The 22785-nt window shown below is 31.8% G+C and overlaps 2 protein-coding genes and 1 pseudogene across 2 annotated transcripts; 1 reads left to right on the top strand and 2 right to left on the bottom strand.

Annotated features, from left to right (window-relative positions):
* Positions 1 to 1593: 1593 nt before the first annotated feature.
* Positions 1594 to 16081, top strand: LOC130806907 (SKP1-like protein 21; annotated as a pseudogene).
* On the bottom strand, positions 14604 to 17259 carry LOC130805400 (uncharacterized). The gene is made up of 2 exons (XM_057670171.1): positions 16639 to 17259; positions 14604 to 14741 (listed from the first exon to the last, which is right to left on the bottom strand). The coding sequence occupies exons 1-2, from the start codon at positions 17257 to 17259 to the stop codon at positions 14604 to 14606; spliced, it is 759 nt and encodes a 252-aa protein (XP_057526154.1).
* Positions 17260 to 19735: 2476 nt separating this feature from the next.
* Positions 19736 to 21040, bottom strand: LOC130806908 (uncharacterized). The gene has a single exon (XM_057672142.1). It carries the CDS (start codon positions 20729 to 20731, stop codon positions 19949 to 19951), a length of 783 nt encoding a protein of 260 aa, XP_057528125.1. The 5' UTR covers positions 20732 to 21040; the 3' UTR covers positions 19736 to 19948.
* Between the last annotated feature and the right edge of the window lie 1745 nt (positions 21041 to 22785).

Genomic DNA, 22785 nt, shown 5'->3' with positions numbered 1-22785 from the left:
ATAAAAATAACTTGCATGAGTTAAACCTCTTTGAGGACCTGACTAAGAATAGGGGGAGTTGGAGGCGCCATGTTCATAACTTAGACTACTGATACTTTCTCGCTTACCTATTGGTGTTTTAGTTCTTTTGCATTCTACATACCATTTTTTACTCGTTTAACCTAGCTTTTATTTTTTATTTTATTTTTTTTATATATATTGTTTTTATGAACTTATATATGTATGAAGGGCCAAACTTATGTTGTATGATGCGAGCTTGCGATTTCAACTTCACTCAATCCTTTTCCTTTGCATGTATCTCTCTTTCTTGAGGAATTCCTAAAGCCGAGCTCTTTAGCTACATCCTTTTTTATGGGTATGGGTTATTGCCTATTTTCCCCTTAAGCTTTGCTTATAGTCTTTATAGGCGAGATATATTAGATTTGATGGTGATGATGATGATGTACATTAGAAGGTACAAGGGAAGCTTATAGAATATGTAATTTGTAGCAAATTCTCTAATGGATGCCATTGAGCTTAGATCCAATTCCATTATATCAAGTATCAACCTTAGCAAATGGTGTTTGGTCGGGTATTTTAGCCATAACCTTTGTGTTGGGTGTCCAGCCTATTTTTGTGATTTATAATATTTTTTTGGGTGCACTTATTATAATGTGGTTAGCTTCTCTTGGAAGCTTTGAGGATGTATTTGTTTTATCTACTTTTAAGCTTATAAAAAGGATGTTGGAACAACTATAAAAGGGGGTAGCAATAGGCACCAAAGAAAAAGAAAAAAAATCTAAATACAAAACAACATAAAAAGAGAGAGAGAGAAAGTGGGTTGTTCATTCTTTGGTGCCTTTTGTTGCCCCCTTTTATAGCAGTTACAACATCATTTTTTAAGCTAAAAAGTAGATAAAACAAATACACCCTCAAAGATTCTAAGAGAAGCTAACCACATTATAATAAGTATACCCAAAAAAATATTATAAAGGGAAAATTACCTAGAATAATTCAACCTCTTTGTGATTTTTCTACAATAATTCCACCTATTAATTAACCAAGAATAACCCCAACTTTAGGGAGTATTTGCCTAGAGTAAGTTTGGTAACCCAACGACTTGTTATAATAGGTAATTCACGAAAAAAAGTAAACTGAAAATTAATGTAAAAATTAGAGAAAAATTTTAAAATTCACATTAAAATTTTTGAACAATTAAAAAAAATCAGAAACTTTTCTTAATATTTTTTTTCACATTTTTTTCGACATTTTATTTTAATTTATCTTTTTTTAAAAAAATAAAACTTGTTATAACAAGTCATCGGGCTACCGGATTTACTCTAGGAAAATACCCTCTAAAGTTGGGATTATTCATGGTTAATCAATAGGAGGGATTATTGTAGGAAAATCATGAAAAAGTTGGATTATTCTAGGTAATTTTCCCTTTATAATATATTTTTTGGGTGTACTTATTATAATGTGGTTAGCTTCTCTTGGAAGCTTTGAGAGTGTATTTGTTTTATCTACTTTTTAGCTTAAAAAAATGATGTTGTAACAGCTATAAAAGGGGGCAGCAAAAGGCACCAAAGAAAAAGAAAAAAATCAGAATACAAAACAGTAGAAAGAGAGAGAGAGAAAGTGGGTTGTTCATTAAAAAAATTAGCCTGCACAGTTTTGATCAATACATCCGATGGAGGGGCAAACGTGGTCCGATTTGCTCATTTTTGAGTATGTTGTAGGGGACACATAAAGCTTTAATCTGAACGGTGGTGATCGGGTTTGGTGGTCTGGTGGGCCGGAAATCGCGATTGGACAGTGGCTGTCCTATTTTTGGTGAAATTCTCTTTATTTTTTTCTTTTATTGTATTTCTCTTGTAGTTGATGGTTGATGGTGGGTAGCGCACTTTGTTGGATTGCAATTGGTGCTTGTCTCTCATTTTATTATAATAAGAGTGACTTTGGTGGACTCCCTTGACTAGTCCCGTGGTTTTTATCCTTTACACTGAAGGGGTTTTCCACGTAAAAATCTTTGTGTGTTGTTATTGGCTGTTGTTTATTATTGTTTGTCTTTTGATGCTCATTGTTGGTTATTGAAGTGAGCTAGGGTTTAGTCTTGGTTTGGTTGATTGTTTTGCCTAAATTAATTTTGGTGTGGGTGTTGTTGGAGTTGTTATCAACCCTTTGTGCCCAACACTTTGTTCCTGCATTCATATCCTTAAACCCGATGATAACTTGAGCAAAAATGCGTGAAGTTTCGACACCAAGATCATTGGATGCTTTTACAAACGGTGTCGAAGTCAGAAACTAAAAAATAGGAATACTACCAGCAAATAAGCAATACATAATCGAAAAATCTACAAGAGTCAACTAAAAATATATGTCGTGAAAATAGATTACAATAGTAGGCCGCGAGGGGCATGACACATGTCGACTCTCCATATGGCTTTATCACTGCCTGCAAATTTAAACACTTTTAACTTTTTAAATTTACATGTTAATTATATAAAGAATTACAATAGGAAAAAGATAAAACTTACAAATATATTCTTTATTCTTACATTAGATTGTTAAAGGATATATTGATTTGGAGGATTTTAAATCCAATGTGAAATACTACCTCCTATTCAGCTGAATTGTCCCATTTTTTTTTTGGCACTATTCACTTATCACTCTTAATTTGTATTTTACTCTTAATCTATAAGTTAAAACATAGTCATATGGGATCTTGTTTGATTTGTCTCAATACAAGGATTATTAATATCAACTTTTTATAATTTTTAATTAAGCATAATTTAAGATATTAAGAGTTAAAATGTTGCCTCGGCAAGTGTGAAAAGTCAAATGGGACAGTTCAGCTGAATAGGAGGGAGTATATAAATAAGTTTTTAAATTTGCCATAAAAAGTAAACTTTTAAATTGGCTTACAAGACATATCGATAAACCAATCGATCAAAAGTCAAATACTTTAAAACTGTTTAGCAAACACGTTATTTCAAATGATACATATGCATAAAATATGAGTTTTTACAAGTTAAAAGTATATTACTACATATACAAAGTAATTTATTCGTCCCTAACAAATTGCTATATTTTTTATTTTTATTAGTCCAAATTAATTTGTTAAATATGTAAATATTTGATGTGTTTTTTTTATATGGTTTTTATTACTATATTCTTTAATTTTTTTTTAATAATACTTGATTCATTAATAAAGAGTTATACGACATCTATGTCAGAAATAAAAATTAGTAAGTACATAACAACTTTAACCAAAGATAATTCAAAATTAACAAAACTACGATTGTTCTATATGAGATCTGACAATTCTGAATATCCTCTTTCACATCGCTGTTTGACACAGCCTTCTACGAGGGAGTCTTTCGATCTGTTGTAATCTCGAGATAGAATTGAATTTGATGTAGTTGATGGTAATTGCAATTTTGGTGTCTGCTGTGTTACCACATTAATCTTTATCAACAAATTAATTACAAACCAAACTTCATAACTTCAAACTCTCACGAAGAGAGAGAGATCAAAACTCAATATATGGGTAGAATATATGGGTAGAATCAACCCAATGAATGGGTAGAACAACTCTACTGTAGGGAGAAGACAAAAATTTATTCTAATCGTATTCAAAAAACTTAAAACGGACAAATTTAAAAGTTTACCATCAACCAAAAAATTAATAATAACCCCAAACCAACAATGGAGATTAAGGTTTTTTCAGAGTGAAGAGAGAAAAGGAGAGAGACAGTATTTTGTTTTCCTTTTAATATCTTCCAGAAAATTAAGCTTAAGATTAAGCTTACTATCAATCAAAAAATTAATAATCTCGATATTACATATTTATTTACCCGATCCTTAAATATCGCCACCCTTTTCATTTTATCGCCACCCCCTTCTCCCTCAAAATTACATATTTGCCCTTAGAGTTTAAAAAATTACAAAATTGCCACTCCTTACAAATTTCTTATTTATAATAATAATAATAATAATAATAATAATAATAATAATAATAATAATAATAATAATAATAATAATAATAATAATAACAATAATAATAATAATAATTAACTTTTTTATATTCTTAAAAAAGAATATAAATAAAATTAATAATAATAATAATAATAATAATAATAATAATAACAATAATAAAATTAAAATTAATAATTATTATTCAAAAAAAAAAAAAAATTGAATCGCCCAGAATTAGGCGATTGAACCGTGGTTCAATCGCCCAATTTTGGGCGACACACTTTCTTTTTTTTTTTTTTCTTTTTGGAAAATAATAATAATAATAATAATAATAATAATAATAATAATAATAATAATAATAAAATAATTATAATAGGCCACATTAATCTATAAATTATTATTATTATTATTTTCCAAAAAAAAAGTGAGTCGCCCAAAATTGGGCGATTGAACCATGATTCAATCGCCAGTTTTTGGGCGATTGAACCGTCTGGGCGATTCAAATTTTTTTTTAATAATAATTATTAATTTTAATTTTATTATTTTTGTTGTTATTATTATTATTATTATTATTATTATTATTATTATTATTATTATTATTATTATTATTATTACTGTTATTATTATTAATTTTATTTATATTCTTTTTTAAGAATATAAAAAAGTTAATTATTATTATTATTATTATAAATAAGAAATTTGTAAGGAGTGGCAATTTTGTAATTTTTTAAACTTCAAGAACAAATACGTAATTTCGTGGGATGGGATGACGATAAAATGAAAAGGGGGTGACGATATTTAGTAACTCATTTTATTTATTTTCCTTTTAATAGCTTCCGAAAATTCAACTTTTCTAATGAAAAGCAAATTCTAATTTTGTCTTTAACAACTTCTCTTCCTCCTTTTAACCAGAATTTCATCACCGTCATTTCATCATTCATGGTCGATCTCCTTCTCAATCCTCTATTTGTCGCCCCGGCAGCTATTTTCTCTCTCTAGGTTTTCGCCGAATGCCAATCGCCGAAATTAGAAGGTTAGGTTTTTGTGCTCATCTACTAATTGAATTTTATTGAATTTTTTGTTGAAGTTTTGTCATCCGTCAATATGAATCAATTCAATTCCAATTTTGTTTACATCATTTTTGTGTTAGTATATTTTGAAATGTAAAGTGTGAAATTGTTGAAGGATGTATGTGTAGGATTGTCTGAATTATTTTGTTGTAGAATTATTGCCAATGTAACATGCTTTGCTCAAAATTTGTTTTCATATCGATTATATTGTATATGGGTAGGATTAGAGGGTCGGGATTTTTTGTGATTTGCTCAAAATGTTTAGTTAAAAATCAACCATAATTTTTTTTATCGATTCAACTTTTTATGGGGGGATTAGGGATTATTTATAATTGATTGGTGCTATACTCCACCTAGTTCATTGTCTCAAATTTTGGCTTGTTCGTAATATGTACTCTTGATTCTGAATGTTATTATTATTTAAATTATCGACTTATTTTTTGGATCCCCTAGAAAAAATTGATTTTTACCAAGTTGGATTTAGAAGAACCGAGATTGTTTGTCCATTGTACTGCTGCGGCCATGATGTCCATAGGCATAAGGAATGGCGGAATACATAATCTGAGGTAGGTGTGAGATTGTAGGAGTAATTTCTAAAAAAATATAAACAAAAGTAGAAGAGAATATAATGTTTGAGTAAATGTAAAATATCAAGTAAACTAACTTTGATATGTGAGATGTCCATGTAGATTTGAACACTCTAGAAGAGTCTAGTCATGATGGTATTTTATCAGAGGAAGCTTCATGAATTTAAAGAATGTCGGTAAAATACATGAACGAGATATCCATGAAATGCAAACATGTTGCGCAATAAATAGGAGACAAATACAAAGTAGATGTTTAGAACAAACACACCAAACACAAAAATGGGTTAAGCCAAATTACGACTAATCCCACAAAAATATTTGTATGGGTGAAACGTGAGTTCACCATAGGTAATAATATGAGATTTCTGATATAATTGTGAACATGAGCTCACAAATTACAATGTAAAAGTCATCCGAGTGTGGAACAAGTGTCCCACCAAAAGCAATGTTATATAATTTACAATGTAATCAATTATTTCTATTCAGTACAATGTAATATATTACAAGGATCCATTACATATTTTGCGTGTGCACAGATTTCTATCATGGTAAAGTTTGAATGAAAGAATTTATACAATGAAAGTGTGGCATACACGTTTGTCTTTGCTGATTTTAGTGTAAGATGTGTGTCATACGTTGGGGTATGTTTGCTAGAAAGAAAAAGAAAGGATTTTAGATTTCTTTTATTTGGTTTCTCCAATAGATGTTTCCTAGGCTTTTCTAGCAACATTAGTTTAAAAGGTGTGAGGTGCTTTAAGGCACAAAGGATCCCCAAAGCCTAGACTATAGTCTATGCGAAGCCGCTAGTCTTTGGGTGGCAGCTGCTTCAAAATCCATAGAAGAAAATAAATTAAAAACTCAAAAAATCCCAACACAAACCAAAAGAAGAAAAAGATAAAGAAGAGAGTATATAAGAAAAAGAGAAGAAAAAAACCTTGGCTGGTCAAATGGTCTTCCTCTAAGACCAAGACCAAAAGACACTCAAGGGCGCTATAAAGCGCTTGACTTAGACGCTATAAAGTGCTGTGAGGCGCTCGCCTTCATTGCTCAACCATATCAAAGTGCATGACCCATTGCCCACCCAAGGTGTGCCTAAACAAGTTTTTAAAACTAAGTTAGCAACAAACTTAAGTAGTAATGTGTGATAGACAGCTTCTAATCCAGTTGTAATAGACAACTTCTAATTCTGTCAAACAAGTTAGCTATAACAGAATATGAAAATGCAACGAAAGAAAACTAACTCGTAGGCAGGCTTTGAGTGCTACTTAAACTCCCAAGTGGTATTTTATTTCATTCACCACATAACTCCTTTTCCAGACTACACAACATATTTATACAAAGATAAAAGGATCTAAATAAAATAAAGAAAGCTAATAAAATCAGAAAACTAGCAACAGAATTCCTAACAGCCTATAACTACTTTATAACTAACTAACTAACTACTCATATTAAAACTACCCTTAATACCCTTATGTCTAATGTATAACACTACCGACCGCTTGAAGTTCCACCTTGCCGTCAAGGTGGATAGATAATCAGTTGTAACCAAAATGGATCTTGTGTAAACGTTTAGGTCTGTAAAGAAGAATTGGGCTACAAGGAATCAAATGAGTAAGGGAAAAAATATGGTCAAAATGAGGCTTGAAAATTTTGGATGTAAAAAATAGGCTTGAAAGAGTGATAGGCAAAGTTGGTCAAAAGCTAGAAGAATTGGGCAAAACATGCAAAAATTGAGATGGCTACAACCTTTTTTGTTATTTGAGAAAAAAGAAAACAGGTTGGTGACGTTAGTGCTTTTTCAAGAAGGGCTCCTTCTCGTCATTTCTGGGCAGCTACTGCAAATTTCCAAATCTTTCAAATTTTCTGATGAGACTATTTTCACGTGGTCTTTTTCCACGAGCCACTAGAGACCTCCATGGACCATGGCTGCAGATGCTTCATTCTCTAGCGACTTCTCATTCTGTCATATCTCCCAGGACCACCACCAGATCCACAACATACATCACAGTCTCCTCTCCTTTGTTCTCGGTGAAGTAGCATTTGACAAGAGTATCAACACCATTCCTTTGCCGCCTCTTCGCCTAACTTTGACCACTTTTCAGTTGTTATTCTTCTCCTCTTCTTTGTTTGTCCTCTTCCTCTTTTCTTGCTTATCTTTTTTACTTCTTTTCATGCCCTAATTACTTACCCTTTGCAAAATTTTACAGTCAATACCCGGTTACTTCTGCCAAATACTTTCAGAATTTTCTCCTCTTTCTTATCTCGAAACTCTAAATTTTCACCTTTGTCGTTTTCATTGATACAAAATTTTGGCTCTCCTTCCATGTTAAATGCATCAACCTCTGAGATTTTACTCTTTTCCACTTTTTTTTTTTTTTATTTTTTTTAATTTTTTTTTTAAAATTTTGAGTGGCCGTTTTGTTGTCTATCTGCTTGGAAGATATCTTGCAAGATTATGAATCTTGAAACTTTTTATTACTCGCTCTTTAAATTCTTGTAATTCAGCTTTGGTTTGACTATTGGCTCCTTTATTAGAGGTGTAGTTCATTTGTTTGTTTGTAATACTGCTTGAACAATTCATAGGATTCTTCATTTGCTCTAGTTTCTTCTTGTCTTGTCCGCTATAGTTGAAACGTTAGAGCTTTCGTCATCTTTATTTTTTTTTTCAAACCCGAATGGATCTAATGATGAAGCACTGTACCGGTCCCAAGAACGAAATTGCTTTGATACCATTGTATACCCATTGTTATAGGATAAACAGGAGAGCTCACCCAAAGACTAGCCTATTAGGTGAGCGAGCCTGTTTGCCTATAAACCCCACACCAATTGCATACACAATTGATGTGGGACAAGTCCCATACCTTGCAATGGACCATAACAATTGACCACCCCAATAAGGCCAAAGTCCTCATTGGGTCACGGCTGCATTAGGTCACAGTTACGTTGGGTCACAGCTGGCTCTTCAAGACTACCCACTCTGCAAGCCTCCCACTTTGGAGGCCACCCACTCCAAGTCCGTCTCTGATACCATTGTGATATACAACTTCTGATCCAGTTGTAATGAACAACTTCTGATCCCGTCTCAAACAGGTTAGCTACAATAGAATATGAAAATGCAATGAAAGAAAACTAACCAGTAGGCAGGCTTCTAATGCTGCTTAAACTCCCAAGTGGTATTTTATTTTATTCACCATATAACCCCTTTTCCAGACTACACTGGCCTGTATTTATACAAAGATAAAAGGATCTAAACAAAATAAAGAAAGCTAATAAAATCAAGAAAGCTAGTAACATAATTCCTAACAGCCTATAACTGTTTTATAACTAACTAACTAGTCATATTAAAACTACCTTTAATACCCTTATATATGATGTATCACATAATGAACATGTAGTTTGCTACAGCATTATATCAGATTGTCACACACGAGACTGGAAAATTTAACTTGGTGCTTTGAATTGGTTAAAAATCTTATGGACATGACATATTGTCATATGTTAGCTCATAGTAGTCTTAACTTAAAATAAGCAAATGAGAGCCACATTAATGTGAATGCATGCCAGATTAAAGGTTTTTAAACTCAAACTTTTTACTGCAGTCACCAAAGTCCCTTAAGTACAAGGTAATGATAATTTTAATGCTTCTACATTTGATTTATTTGAATTTTGATTTATTTGATGATATTTATTTTCTCAAATCAAGATCAATTTTTCCTCCATTGGAAGTTTCTTGCATGAATAAATCTCTACAACTGAAAGTCATGAAGTAAAGCACAATCTGATAATTTGCACTTTCCATTAGTTATATGTCAAATAGAGGCATGCAACATTCACGATAAATGAGGATTCAACTGTGTGGAGGGTGGTGAAGGAGTAGTTAGATTATCGCATTGTCAAATCTTATGAAAGATTTGTGTTTATCTTTTTTTTGGTTACAAATGAATGGCTATGTGTCTGATATAGGATGTAAACTCATTATGTCTCTTCTTAGGATAATATCATTGCTAGCTATCTTGGTACTTTAAATGCAACTTAAGAGATCTTAATGGTGCAAGGAACAAGGGTGGACAACTCTAATTGACCATCTTTGTCCCTTGTTTGCATTTGGGGCAAGTCATTTTGAATAATACCATAATGGTATTAGAAAATATAGCATAATGCACTTGGTCCTTAACTTTTACAATAAAAGACCCATTAAAATGAGTTCATGAGCACATGAAACTTTAAAATTTGTATTTGACTTGTAATATTTGCAGGAGTTCTCCATCAATTATCATGGTCATATCCTATGATTGTTCAAGACAACATAATATAGTGGATGAAACTTGGGACAATTTCAGGGACCTATATCATCGGTGGACCAACTTGCATTCTTAGTATTATACTTTTGTCCATAGTAAGGATCAATGTTTGAATTGGAATAAGGACATCTACATCGCATCAAGGTGGTATTTTTAATTTTTTTTTATTACACAAGAACGAAAGACTTGCCTCATTATCAACCAACCAGTAGAAGTACAAGCTAATGCCAAAAGGCTCAATGGCAGTGGTAAAACCAGAGGTATGCTCCTAGCTTGTTTCTTAGTTCCATCATTTTCTTGTTGGTATTAGTATTTCGTATAATAAATTCAGCATACTTAACTTACAAATTTACATTCATTTAAAAAAAAAAAAAACTTACAAGATTACATTTGAGTGCACAATATAAATGAGTTGATGACCACATTGATTCTGGTCCGCTCTTTCTTCACTCAGTGTGTCGTAGCTCAGGCTTGGCTTCTTTTTCTACACAAAATTGTTTGGGAATTAGCATAGTGCAAATGCTTGGATTTAGTTGTGATCACTATTGTGGTGGCTCAACCATTGTTGCCGTGAATATGGAAGGTTTTGCAGCTGTCTTGGCTTATATTGTGGCCATTGTAAGCTCAAACACCTTTAAAATGGTGATGCGACAGATATTTTGCATATTGGTCATTATTCAAAGGTAGCTCAGACAAAGCTTTAGGGAGTAATGATTATGCCCTTGTGTTTGTTGATTCAGTCTTAAGAACCCAAGATTTATTCCTTGAAATGAAAAAGGAAATGCATCATGAGGCTCTTTTGTGCTGCGTTGAGTTGTTGACTTTGACCATCCTCTGATTGTGATTTCATCTATGCAGTTAGAATCTTATGTTTGGCTACGAACTGCCGATGGCTCAATTCAGCAAGTAGAGGAAGATGTTGCAATGTTTTGTCCTATTTTATGTGGAGAGATACTTCAAAAAAAGCATAGGATATTTCGAATTAAATGCTATAGTACTCCCAGAGCGGGTTAATTCAGCAACCCTGGGTTTAATTCTTGATTATTGCCGTTTTCTTCAAATGCCTGGTCATTCTATTAAGGTTTGTTTTTGTTGCTTGATATAATCTTCAACTTACTTTTGTTTTATTTTTTTTTCATCTAATTTAACTCATGATTGTTAGGTTCAAAGAACATATTAGGTTTTGTACTGAAAATATTACTTGTGTACGTGTTTTTATATTTGTCTGTCCTAGGAGCAAAAGGCATTTGATGATAAATTTATCCGATTAGATACCAAAATATTATGTGAGATAGCATCTGCTGTCGATAGCCTTCAGTTAAAACCCTTGGTTGATCTCACAAGCCGTGCACTGGCTCGAGTAATTGAAGGCAAGACTCCAGAGGAGATACGTGAGATATTCAATTTACCTGATGATCTTACAGAGGTTATTTTTTGTTGTTTGCAAAGCTAGTATGTAAAAATTGTGTGGCACAATGTTTGATGTTAGGTTTTCATTGTTGCAGGAAGAGAAGTTGGAGCCTTTGAAAAAGGTGACAGATGATCCTTGTATGCGACTACTGAATCGATTATATGCTAAAAAGAGGAAGGAATTGAAAGAATTAGAACAAAAGGTGCTTGATAGTTGATACTGCAATTTCATTTCTTTCAAGTTTGCTGCTGTATGTCTGTGAAATACTGGCAATTGCAGGGGAGGTAGGCGCTTGGAACCTTCACGTGAAAACTTAAAATAAGTAACTCAATACAGAGACCTCAACAAACAATTTCTCTAAGGTCTCTCCTTTGTTCCTGCCTATTTATTGTTTTCGGGGAGCAGGGGGTAGCCCCTTTCAATCACATATTCACTTTTCATTAGAACACTTTTTGGAAAGAAAATATAGACTTTCTTCTGTACTTCCCAATATGGAAGCCAGTATGGCAAGACATTATAAGTAGTCTATCATGATGCAGAGTTAAAATTGGGCCCTTATAGACTCTTTCAGTTTTATTGGAAGGACAGATAATGCCATGTCTGTACAGCAATTGTTTTTCTTCTGTAATAATTCCGATGAATATGTTATAAAGTTTACTTGAGATTGTTAAAATGGTGAATTTTTTTTGGTTTTGCATTGGGAAAATTTATTTACCTACTTTGTATGTCAGTTTATGCTTGTGTTTGCTCATTCCCAGTATTATGGCGTTGTAGTTGCAGATGACTTGCATAGGTTGTGTAATCAATTCGTCCCCAGGTGTGTTTGTAAATGCCTCATAGGAAAGAAGAAATGTAGGCAGGCACTTTTACCAAAACTTGGCTGCTTGTGTTGCTGTTGCCAGCCTAACTTAACGTTTAGAACCTTTTTTTGTTGAATAATGTTGTATCCTGGGCATTCCTGGCATGACTTCATAACTGAAAGTTACAGAATTTGGATCTTTGTTCGTAATTTAGTTTAGACATTTACGCATTGATTAATAATGTGTTTGTTTTTCAGAATATTGAAGTTGAAGAAGCACATGTGGATGAATGGTCTGTTGATGATCTCTTGTCATTTATTAATGGTGAAGAGAAAGGTACTTTCATACTTTTGTTTCTTTCATACTTATTTGACATTCTTTATACTTTCGTCAATTAAGAAGTATTTTGAGAAATTTGAACCCAGATTGTATCTTTGTTATCTACCTTTGATTTAATTGAGAGGTCATTTTTGTCAAAGGCAGCATCCAAAAAATTTGTGCTATAAATTAGGCTTTGCTCATCTTGTTAGCTCTTACTTTCAGATTTTTGTGATGGGTGAATTGGCTACAAGCCTACAACAATAAGACCATGAACTGATTCCAAAAAATGAATCTGGAACTTGCACCATCTAGCTAGAGAATGAAGAGGTCACCCTGAATATTGATCATAAATTCATATTAAAGATCACATTTGACAGCTCTTAAATGATTTTAAATTAGGCTTGCAGAAATAGTATTCATCTCAAATACTATGGTATAATAAATTAATGACTTCTAATTGTTATGAAGTTTATCATTTTCTATGAATCATTTATTAAAAACAGCCATGAAGTTTAGGTTATTTATAATTTATTGCCGGAAAGTTCATTATTTATGAGTTATAGCCACTATAAATCAAAAAGCTCAAGCATTCAGGATGAGTTTTTTCGAATCTTGAAAATGAATGTTTACATCCTTGTTTAAGACGCTATATTATTAAAATGTATCTGCAGCTTGTTGATTTCTGGAACCCTATAAAATGGACCATTTATGATATGTAAAGGCCTTTATATTTGTGATGTATTATGTGGCTTCCTCAGTGTCGTTATATGCTGCAATCTTTATTTGGGATTTGTAATGCAGAATCTAAAGGAGCTAACACTGGTAAAAGTAAAAAGAAAAACCGTCGTAAGAAAACATTCGTCAAAGCATCCACTGATGATGAGAAAAGAGGCCACAGGGTCAGTGCTTCACTGATCTTATACTAGCCTTCAATTGCCCTATCTACGATACTAACCTGCTTGTGATCACTCCATCAGGAGGTTAATGGTGTATCCCATTTGTGTGATAGCACCAAAACAAATGAGGGCTTGGTGTTGGATTCTGGTTGTAGTTCACAATTTCTAGATCCTATGAGTTCTTTTTTTATCTAAGCTTGACTCCAGTGATGGCTATACTGAGGATGAGCTGGATCCAGCAATAAAGGAAAGCTTGACAGGTTTGTAGGAAAATGGGTACATTCTTGACCAAATTTTCTTCCTATAATGGTATATGCATACTGAGATATGACATTGAAATATGATTCTTATTTGCATTAAGTTGCCAGAAGGGTCCAATGTTCTTTAGACATTGCCATAAAATTGCTGCTACTAGAAAAACTTTCCGATCTTTTTTTGTCGTTGAAATTCAATTCATATGAAGTCTGGACATTGTAGATTTGCTTTATTGTTCTAGCAATTTTCCTTGGAAATGTGAAAAATGGGCTCCTGCATAATTGAGGATTGTATTTTGCCTTATAGGTTGAAACTAGATGTGCACTTTTATGTACCTTAACTGCTTTAATGTTCCTTTCATGATCGACTTTGATGTAGTAGCTTGAAGTTGTGGAAGTACAAAAACACAAATCGAGCTAATTCTGTATATTTGTTCCCAAAATTGGAAAATTTTTAATTGCGATTTTACAAATACCTATAGATCTTTAGAGATTAGCTTGCTGAATATTTTCCCACCCTGTGTTAATAACTGAATATTAGCTCCCTTAAGTTCTAACCCACCTAGGTGGGAGCCAAGTGACATAAGGTAATGCAATGTTTTCTCTTTATCTCAAACTTTTTAAAAGTTGTATAGATATTGTCAAACAAAGTTGTGGATGCACAAAAACACAAAATCGTGCTCATTCTGTATATTTGTTCCCAAAATTGGCAATTTTTTACCAGTGATGATACAAATACCTATATATCTTTAGAGATTATCCTGCTGAATATTTTGCCACCTGTTAATAACTCAATATTAGCTCTCCTAAGCTCTTACCCACCTTGTTGGGAGCCAAGTGACATAAGGTAATGCAATGTTGTTTTCTCTTTATGTCAAACTTTCTAAAAGTTGTATAGATTTAGTCCAATAAAGCTATTGTTATCAGTTGCTATGTTATATATTTTCTCCTTCAGAAGTATTCATTCATATAGTTTATTTACCATATACTTTAGCTTGTGAGCTTATCAGTTTTCTTTTTCACTTTTACTATAGGGAAATAGAGAATTTTGCTCGGATATTGAATTCAGGTTGGCCAGAAAGAATTGAAGAGATTCTTTCTTTGGGGCAAGGAAAAGGCTAACCCCCATATCCATAAATGGTAACTGCTCAGTACAGAGACACACAGGTTAGCTGTTCAAACATTTATTAAGTGATTGAACTGTTTCGTTCGGCATTATGACATTGGAAATTACCTATGATGAATATTTTTATGCTTTAAATATACTCTGCACAAAATATTACTGACAAAAATTTGTTGAGTTGTATTGGTATGAAGTGATACCTATGATGTTTTGAAATGACTTGATCATGAAATGCCTTATAATGCTGTATAGATAGTGGAAATTGACATTCAATTGCAATAAGATTATTCATCGATTAGTTTTAGATATGAAAAGAATTAACTCTTAACAACCTGTCTTCTGTACTGCAAGTACTACTGTATAAATAATCTGGAACTTGATTATCTTACATACTAGTATTTGATGTGATACTTGTCTGTTGAGGTAATGATGATAAATTGGTGTTATTTTGCATACAAAATCCCACGTGGTTATTCGCGGTGATGGTTCTTTGCTTTTTGGTATGAGTGTTTCTTTGTCAGTTTTGTCCCTCGTTTACTTTTCTGAGGTATTAATGAAAGTGTCAGTAATTGAGAGCTTTTCCTTGATAATCTTTCGGGGATAAAATTTTGTAGTTCTTTAGTTTTGAATTATAATAGAATATAGTAAATTGGTCATTAAATCATGTGCTCTTCTTATGTATATGAAGTTGACCTTTTCTATCAAAGGTCAATCTCGGGATCAACCACTTGTTAGTTATCACAAAACACAATATTGCGTACATCTGCCCCTCAAACCACATCTAGGTTGGTGTCACCTGATAATGTTGGCCATTGGGGCAATTAAATGTTGTCTATTATTAAGAGCACAAGCTTTATGGTGCATATACATTAGCATGACTGTTTCGGAACATTTCACGGAAGATTTGCATAAAACTGATCATTCTTGATGCTTTAATTGCATCATTGACACTGTGTGACAGAGTTTTGGCATAGTGGTGAATATTGATAGTCGCAGAATAAAATTATCACTGATTCTTCGAGTTCTGGCTGAAACACATAACTTATGTTATCATGTTTGCAGAGAAGATAATAACGAAGTTAAAGTGGCCAACACATCATTGATTAAGCTCCCCTCGCTGGAATAAGCTTGTTTATCCTCCTAATGTGCATATATTTATATCTTCTGCGTTGTATTTACCATGCCAAGGTGACGGTAAAGGAAGGTTAGGCTCTTAGTTGCAAATTTGTAAAATTGAGCAAGGATTTGGTGCATTTGTGCCCTTCTCTGCATTCATGAATTCCTCCGCTTGAATAGAGTTTTTATTACTGAATGGCTTTCGGCACATATAGAAGGCATATATTGCAAAATCTCTTTCCATATTTTTTTTTGTTTGGTAATTTTCTCTTACCGAAGCTCATGACACATAACACAACTTTTGAATTCAGAAATGCTGTTTTATTTTCCTACTAGAGTATGCAATTTTCAAGTAACAAATATGAATCCGTAGTGGTTGAAAATTTTAGCTTCCACCCTGATTTTTATCATCTATAAAAAGATCAATTCTCCTCCTCCCTTCTTGCTTGTAGCCTGTAGGGGATTATCCTTATCCTTACTCGGAATAAAATAAATAAAAAGCCAAATTTAGTGACATTAGCCTAGAAATTAGTAAACATTAAGCATTGCAACAAAAAAAAAGTAAAATTAGTGGAACAGGAGTTGCTACAAAATAGAATTGCGATTTTGCACTAGCCTAGAAATTAACGGAGTAGTTATGAAGTAGAAGTCCAACAAAATTTCAGAAATGAAGAGATTACTCTTGTGATATTGGACTGTCTGGACCAGCAAAATGGGCAATATGTTCTCTGCTGTTCATAATTTCACTTTACTGGTGATTATTCAATCCTCTTTAGTCTTTAGAAGTAGAATTATCACTTACTGAGTAGTATGCCTTCAAAACTTTAGAAAGAAAATCAGGAAGCAAAAACCCAAACAAATTATAAGTCCATATCCCAACATTAGCAAGCGCAAGAGCTTTTCCAACCATCAAACTACCATCCTCGACTTTCAAAAACGCATTCTCGACCCATGCCTTAATGGAGAACAACCTGTAGGAATTGTAGAAAACGGGTACGAAAACAAAAACAGGCAGAGAAAACCCGCTTGAAAATGCAACACCTTCCATGAAAACTTGACTTGCAAGGAGAAAAACATGAGGAACAGCCGCTTCTATCCTACTTTTGTTACCTTCCAACACCCCATGAAAGATGTACGTTATGGGTAAAAACAATCCAATGATCGCGGTTAAGAGCACATAAGCGTCATTCGTTTTGCTTCTCGGAAAAATTGAGGCGAATACTGATGGGTTGATCGGAGAGGTATTAGGGAAGGCAAACTTAGAAAGGATGTGCAAGTATATGTAGGAGAAACCAAGGATGACATATTCTTGAATGCTAACCATACCGGTTAAAGCGAAAGAAATCATGATGGTTAAACATTTCAATTGAAGTTTGGTTAAGAAGATGATTTTGCCATGTTTTTTGGGGTTTTTTGTTGTCATTTTTAGGTGAACTTAATTTAAATTGTGTTCTTGTTTTTCAAAATTGTATTAGAATTATGTTTTTGGGGTTTAAAGTTATTTTTTCTTTTGGGTTTTGTGGGGGAGTATGAATAAAGGATGAGGTTGAAAGATTAGTGGTCTGCAAGTTTCTATTAAGGATGTTCTTTTTGTGGATGAAAAATAGAGATGAAGACATGGTAAAAGGAATTCAGGTTATCATTTTTTATTTACTGAGCTATATAATCTAAATACATGATGATGATTTATTTATGTTCTTTTTTTCTTACCGCCTCCTATTTTCCCTATTAGTCCTATTTCAAATAGGGTTAAGTCACTCTATTAATCTCATTTCTATTTATAGTATGTACTTCCTCCGTTTTATAATACCCACTACATTTTCTACTTTTGGCAATTTCATATTACTTGCTACATTTCCGTTTTTAGTAATAAAACAATCATTTAAAGTTCTATCTACCCCTATTTTTATCCTACTTTATACTCTATACTCTATAATAAAATACTATACTATACTCTATAAAGTAACCTAACACCTATTATTTTTCCTTGTTCTTTTTCAATTAACAATAATAAAATACTATACTCTATAAAGTAAACAATCAGCTACAGTGTAGGTCAATCACTTTTCCTAATTCCCGTGCCCATGCAAATGTAGCAACTAAAATGGAACGGAGGAAGTATTTTTTAGCTTATTATCTTTACTCACATTACCTTATTACAATTATAAAGAACTATTAACAATTTACTTATTACTTTTTCTCTTTCCTTTTTAAGTGGTCCCATTTAATCCACCTAAAAATTAATGAACAATCAAATGAGACTAATTAAAAAAATAAGAGGAAGTATTATTTTTAAATCGAAATGAGTGTCATGTATAATGATGTATACTCCTTTGTCCCACTCATTTCTTATTATGACGTAAGAGTTTTTTTCTTCTAATTGGTCCAGAATGAAATGATAGAGAGGGTAACTATAACTAGCAATGATGGTAGTGTTAGCTATTAAGGTTCTGATAATCTCCATTCTTCATCTTCATCTTCGTTTGCTAATCATGATGTTAGTATTAGCCATATTCTTGTATGCTAAACATACCAGCTAAAGCGAAAGAAACCATGATGCTAAACATTTTAATTCAATTTTGGGGTGTTTTGTCATATTTAGGTGAATTTTAATTGTGTTTTGTTATTCCAAATTGTATTAGAAGTATGTTTTTGGGGTATAAATTTTCTTTTTCCTTTTGGGTTTTTGTGGGGAGGATGAATCAAGGATGATGGAGATGAAAGATGAATAGTATGGAAGTTTACAAGGGTGTTAGTTTTGTGGATGAAAAATTGTGATCAAGACATAGGAAAAGGAACGTAAGATCTGGCAGCACTTATTTGGTAGTCTAATACTTTCTGAAATATTAATTTTTATTAACTTTAATGTTTATTAACTTTTATGCTAATTGGATAAATCAAACATTTAAAATGATAATTATCAAATTAAGTATCAATTATTATTTCATTTATTAGAAGGAAAGACAATATTATTTATCAAAATTAAGTATTAATTATTAATTGTTTACTAGGAGAAAAGTGGACAAATAATTCAAAAGTTAATGAAAAAATTTTAAGCTTAAAAACTTGCTTTTCTAGTTTTCTTTGAGATAATAAAAAAATAAGGGTTTTTCTCACTTATACCCACGTACTTTTAAAAATTTTCAGCTGTACCCAATAAATTTACCAATTTTTAATTGTACCTAATAATTAGTAGGGTTTTTCTCACTTATACCCACGTACTTTTAAAAATTTTCAGCTGTATCCAATAAATTTACCAATTTTTAATTGTACCTAATAATTAGTAAGGTTTTCTCACTTATATCCACGTACTTTTAAAAATTCTCACCTGTACCCAATAAATTTACCAATTCTCAATTGTACCCAATAATTAGTGTTAATTTAGCAACAATAACTATTTTTTACCCACAACTTAACAATAGTTATCTTTGGGTTTTAGTGGGAAATTTCCCTCCAAATATCACGTGACTATAATTCCCAACACTTCATTTCCACCTTCCTTCATCATTTTCAATTTCCTTCTTCACTGAACAATTCTAAAATGATTACTGTTCAAAGAGTAATTCTAAAAAAAAGGTTGATATAAACCATATTCACATTATAATGCTACTGGTAATTCTAAAAAAAAAATTCAAAAAATATTACTAACGCCTTAAATAAATCTAACTGTTGTTAAGTTGTCATTAAAAAATAATTATTGTTGCTAAATTAATACTAATTATTGGGTACAATTAAGAATTAGTAAATTTATTGAGTACAGCTAAGAATTTTTAAAAGTACGTGGATATAAATGAGAAAAACCCTACTAATTATTATAATTTGACTTTTATCGAGCATTTATGAATTGTGACTTTTTAACCAATTAATAACTAAAAAATAAAAATTAATGAAAAAATCAATTTAAAGTACTTATAATTTGACTTTTGATTGAGCTAATTCATTTACATTATTATTTCATCTTATTTATTATACAATCTAAACCCGCATAAAATCTCCCATAAAACAAAAACAAGTCTACAACTCAAAAATTTACCATATAACAAATAAAACCTACTTGATACTCCAAATCACAATACAATACATCCATCCAATATTAAATCATGTAAATTATCTCAATCCTCTTTATTATTAGAGTTATTAGAGATATTAGCATCATAATAATATCTTTTAAAAGCTCTTGGAAGAAAAACAGGCAACAAAAACCCAAACAAATTATATGTCCAAAGCACAGCATTAGCAACAGCTAGAACTCTTCCCATGCGCAACCTACCAAATGATGAACACCCATCACCACATCTTCTTTCACCCACATTCATAAAATCATTCTCCATCCAAACCCGAATAGTAAGCAACCTATACGAATTGAAAAAAACGGGTATGAAAACCCGAATTGGGATCGAAAACCGGTCTGCAGCCGATACACCTTCCATGAAAACTTGACTAGCAAGAACAAATACATGAGGAACAGCTGCTTTAATCCCATCTTTATCACCTTTTAATACACCATGAAAGATGTATAAAATGGGTAGAAATAACCCGATTACCCCAGCAAATAGTATATAGGATCCAAGAATTTTGCTATTCGGGTCGAATACTGGGTGTTGTTTTGATGGATTGTAATTTGGGAATACATATTTTGATAAGAAAATTATGTAAATCATGGAGAAAAAAACTATGGCGATTTCTTCAACAGAAACTAATCCGCTTGCAGCTAAGACTATCATGATTGCTAAACAATTTAATTGGCGTAAGGTTATGAAGAAAGCTTTGGGGGTTTTTTGTGGGTATTTTTCTGATAAATTTGGGGTGGTTACTAAATTATGGGCATGTTTTTCAATTGGGTGTTCATCTTTTGGGAGGCTTATATCAGCAGTTGGACCGACTCCACCAGACATATTGTTGATTGAATTTAAGGAAGTGATTATGGATTGATGAAGTAGAGAGGATGATCAATAAGGGGAAGAAATGGTAGAGATTTAGGGTTTTTGGGTATGATTTTGATTTTGTTGGGGTTTTTGGGATTTTGTATGAAGATGGATGACAAGTGGCTAGAAGAAGGGTGTGTTATGTGGATGGAGAAACATTAGACGTGGTAGAATATGAGGAATCATGTTATCAATTGCTATCTTCAGAATTCACTTCTTTTGACTCCTTGGAACTTGGTTTAAGCGAATCATTTTGTCTCACTTTATTTTAGCACAAAGAGTCCAAAATTAGAAATTAGATACTTTCTCCCTTCTATTATTTAATGCGTAATTTTAATTATTTATATTTTAAGTTATTATTAACTAAAAATATTAAAAATTTAATATGATGAAAATATGCAATTAGACAATTTAAACAAGATCCCACTTGACTATATTTTTTCTTACCCATTAGTCGCAACATATAAAATAAGCTTAAAAGATGAATAGTACTATTATGAGTAATGTAGTGACTATTTCAGAACGGAGGAAGTATAATATACTAAAAAGGAATTTTTAAAAATAAGAAAGTAAATATTGAGAATAAAAGTGATGAAGTCATATTCAAAATAAAAGGGGTGAATTTCAATCTATTACTAATTAGTATAATTCTATGAGACATATTTATAGAAATTGAGATTTACATTAGAATTGTGCTTCAAAAATTGTTAAATAAAAAATGTAAATTGCAATGCAAAATGGAGAAATGTATATATTGCGTTCGTATCGTATGAAACTGATTCACTATGTAACGACTTTAAAATAAGAAGTTTATAAGCTAAAAGTTTCTATTATTGAACTATTTGATCCAAGTATGATGCATGTTTTACGGTGAAACCATCTCATACAAGAATTTGTGAATATATTATAGCGATTGATCATTCAAATGAAGCATTATTCCATAACATAAAATTTTGATTACGGAGGGGCTATACTAGTAATTTTTTCATTGAATACTTTGAAGTTTTACCTTATGCACTCCTTTTGTATTTTTGTGTATAAGGAGTAATAAGTATTGTGTTAATTGAGTAGTTTCTCTATTTAGTTCTTTTTCTACTCAAATAAAATATTTAAATTTTTAAGTGAAGTTTTAAAGACGAATATTCATTAATCTACCTATTTATGTGAGATTTGTAGTTGAAAATATGAGAAGATCATAAGTATTATAAAATATTAAAATTAGAATGATTAGACTAATTATGTTAATAAAAATGTGATATAAATTGAAAGATTGTTAGAGGAATAATAATTAAATAGCTTAAAATAAAAATAAGAACATTAAATAAAAGCGATAGGAGTATAATTTTTTTTACTAGTGAGATTCAAAAGTTTCATTAATTCAAACTCAAACAATGACACAAGAACAAAGGCATCAGCCTTATGAAAAAAAACATCATACTGCTAGAGCTAACAAAAGCAAAGTATATATTATTGTATAAGATGATAAATTATTGTATAAGATGATCTCATTGATAATTGCTCCTTATATATAGGTTAATAACCTACTTAATATATATTATGAGTATATTAATATGAATTCCTTGTTTAAGATCGTCTCATTGAAAGACGGAAACAAGAGTAGCTCAAAGCAAAGATCGGTTTAACGCGATTTTAATCCAGTATGAATATTCCCTCTCAATTCAAAATCATGGGTTGATCTACTGTGGATATAAATATTCTTTTTTACTTTTATAACAAGGTGAAGGTTCAATTCTCACTAATCACCTACAGAAAGATCGATTTCTCCTCCCCTATTCTCTCTATAGGATTCACCTTTCGCCAAATTAAAAAAAATCTCTTCCGATTTAAAAGGAAAGAGGAGGTTATCCTATTGTTACTACTTTTTAAAATTTATATCTAAAATAATAATAGTAAATAACTGATTCTTACATAAAAATTAAAACATATATACTATTTTAATCATTAAAATATATACTAAGTCGCGAGTCACATTAATTATATAAATAAAGTTCAAATCTATAGGA

Source organism: Amaranthus tricolor, chromosome 2 (genome assembly GCF_026212465.1).
Source record: "Amaranthus tricolor cultivar Red isolate AtriRed21 chromosome 2, ASM2621246v1, whole genome shotgun sequence".
Lineage (NCBI taxonomy): Eukaryota > Viridiplantae > Streptophyta > Magnoliopsida > Caryophyllales > Amaranthaceae > Amaranthus > Amaranthus tricolor.
This window is presented reverse-complemented; position numbering and strand designations above follow the sequence as displayed.

What these genes read in the sequence shown, in the direction of transcription:
- LOC130805400 (XM_057670171.1), bottom strand. Translation starts at nt 17,259, where the DNA reads ATGACAACAAAAAACCCCAAAAAACATGGCAAAATCATCTTCTTAACC. An exon ending in TTTTGAAGGCATACTACTCA is followed by an intron (nt 14,742 to 16,638) that starts GTAAGTGATAAT and finishes TGTACTGAGCAG; the next exon opens with TTACCATTTATGGATATGGG.
- LOC130806908 (XM_057672142.1), bottom strand. Translation starts at nt 20,731, where the DNA reads ATGTCTGGTGGAGTCGGTCCAACTGCTGATATAAGCCTCCCAAAAGAT.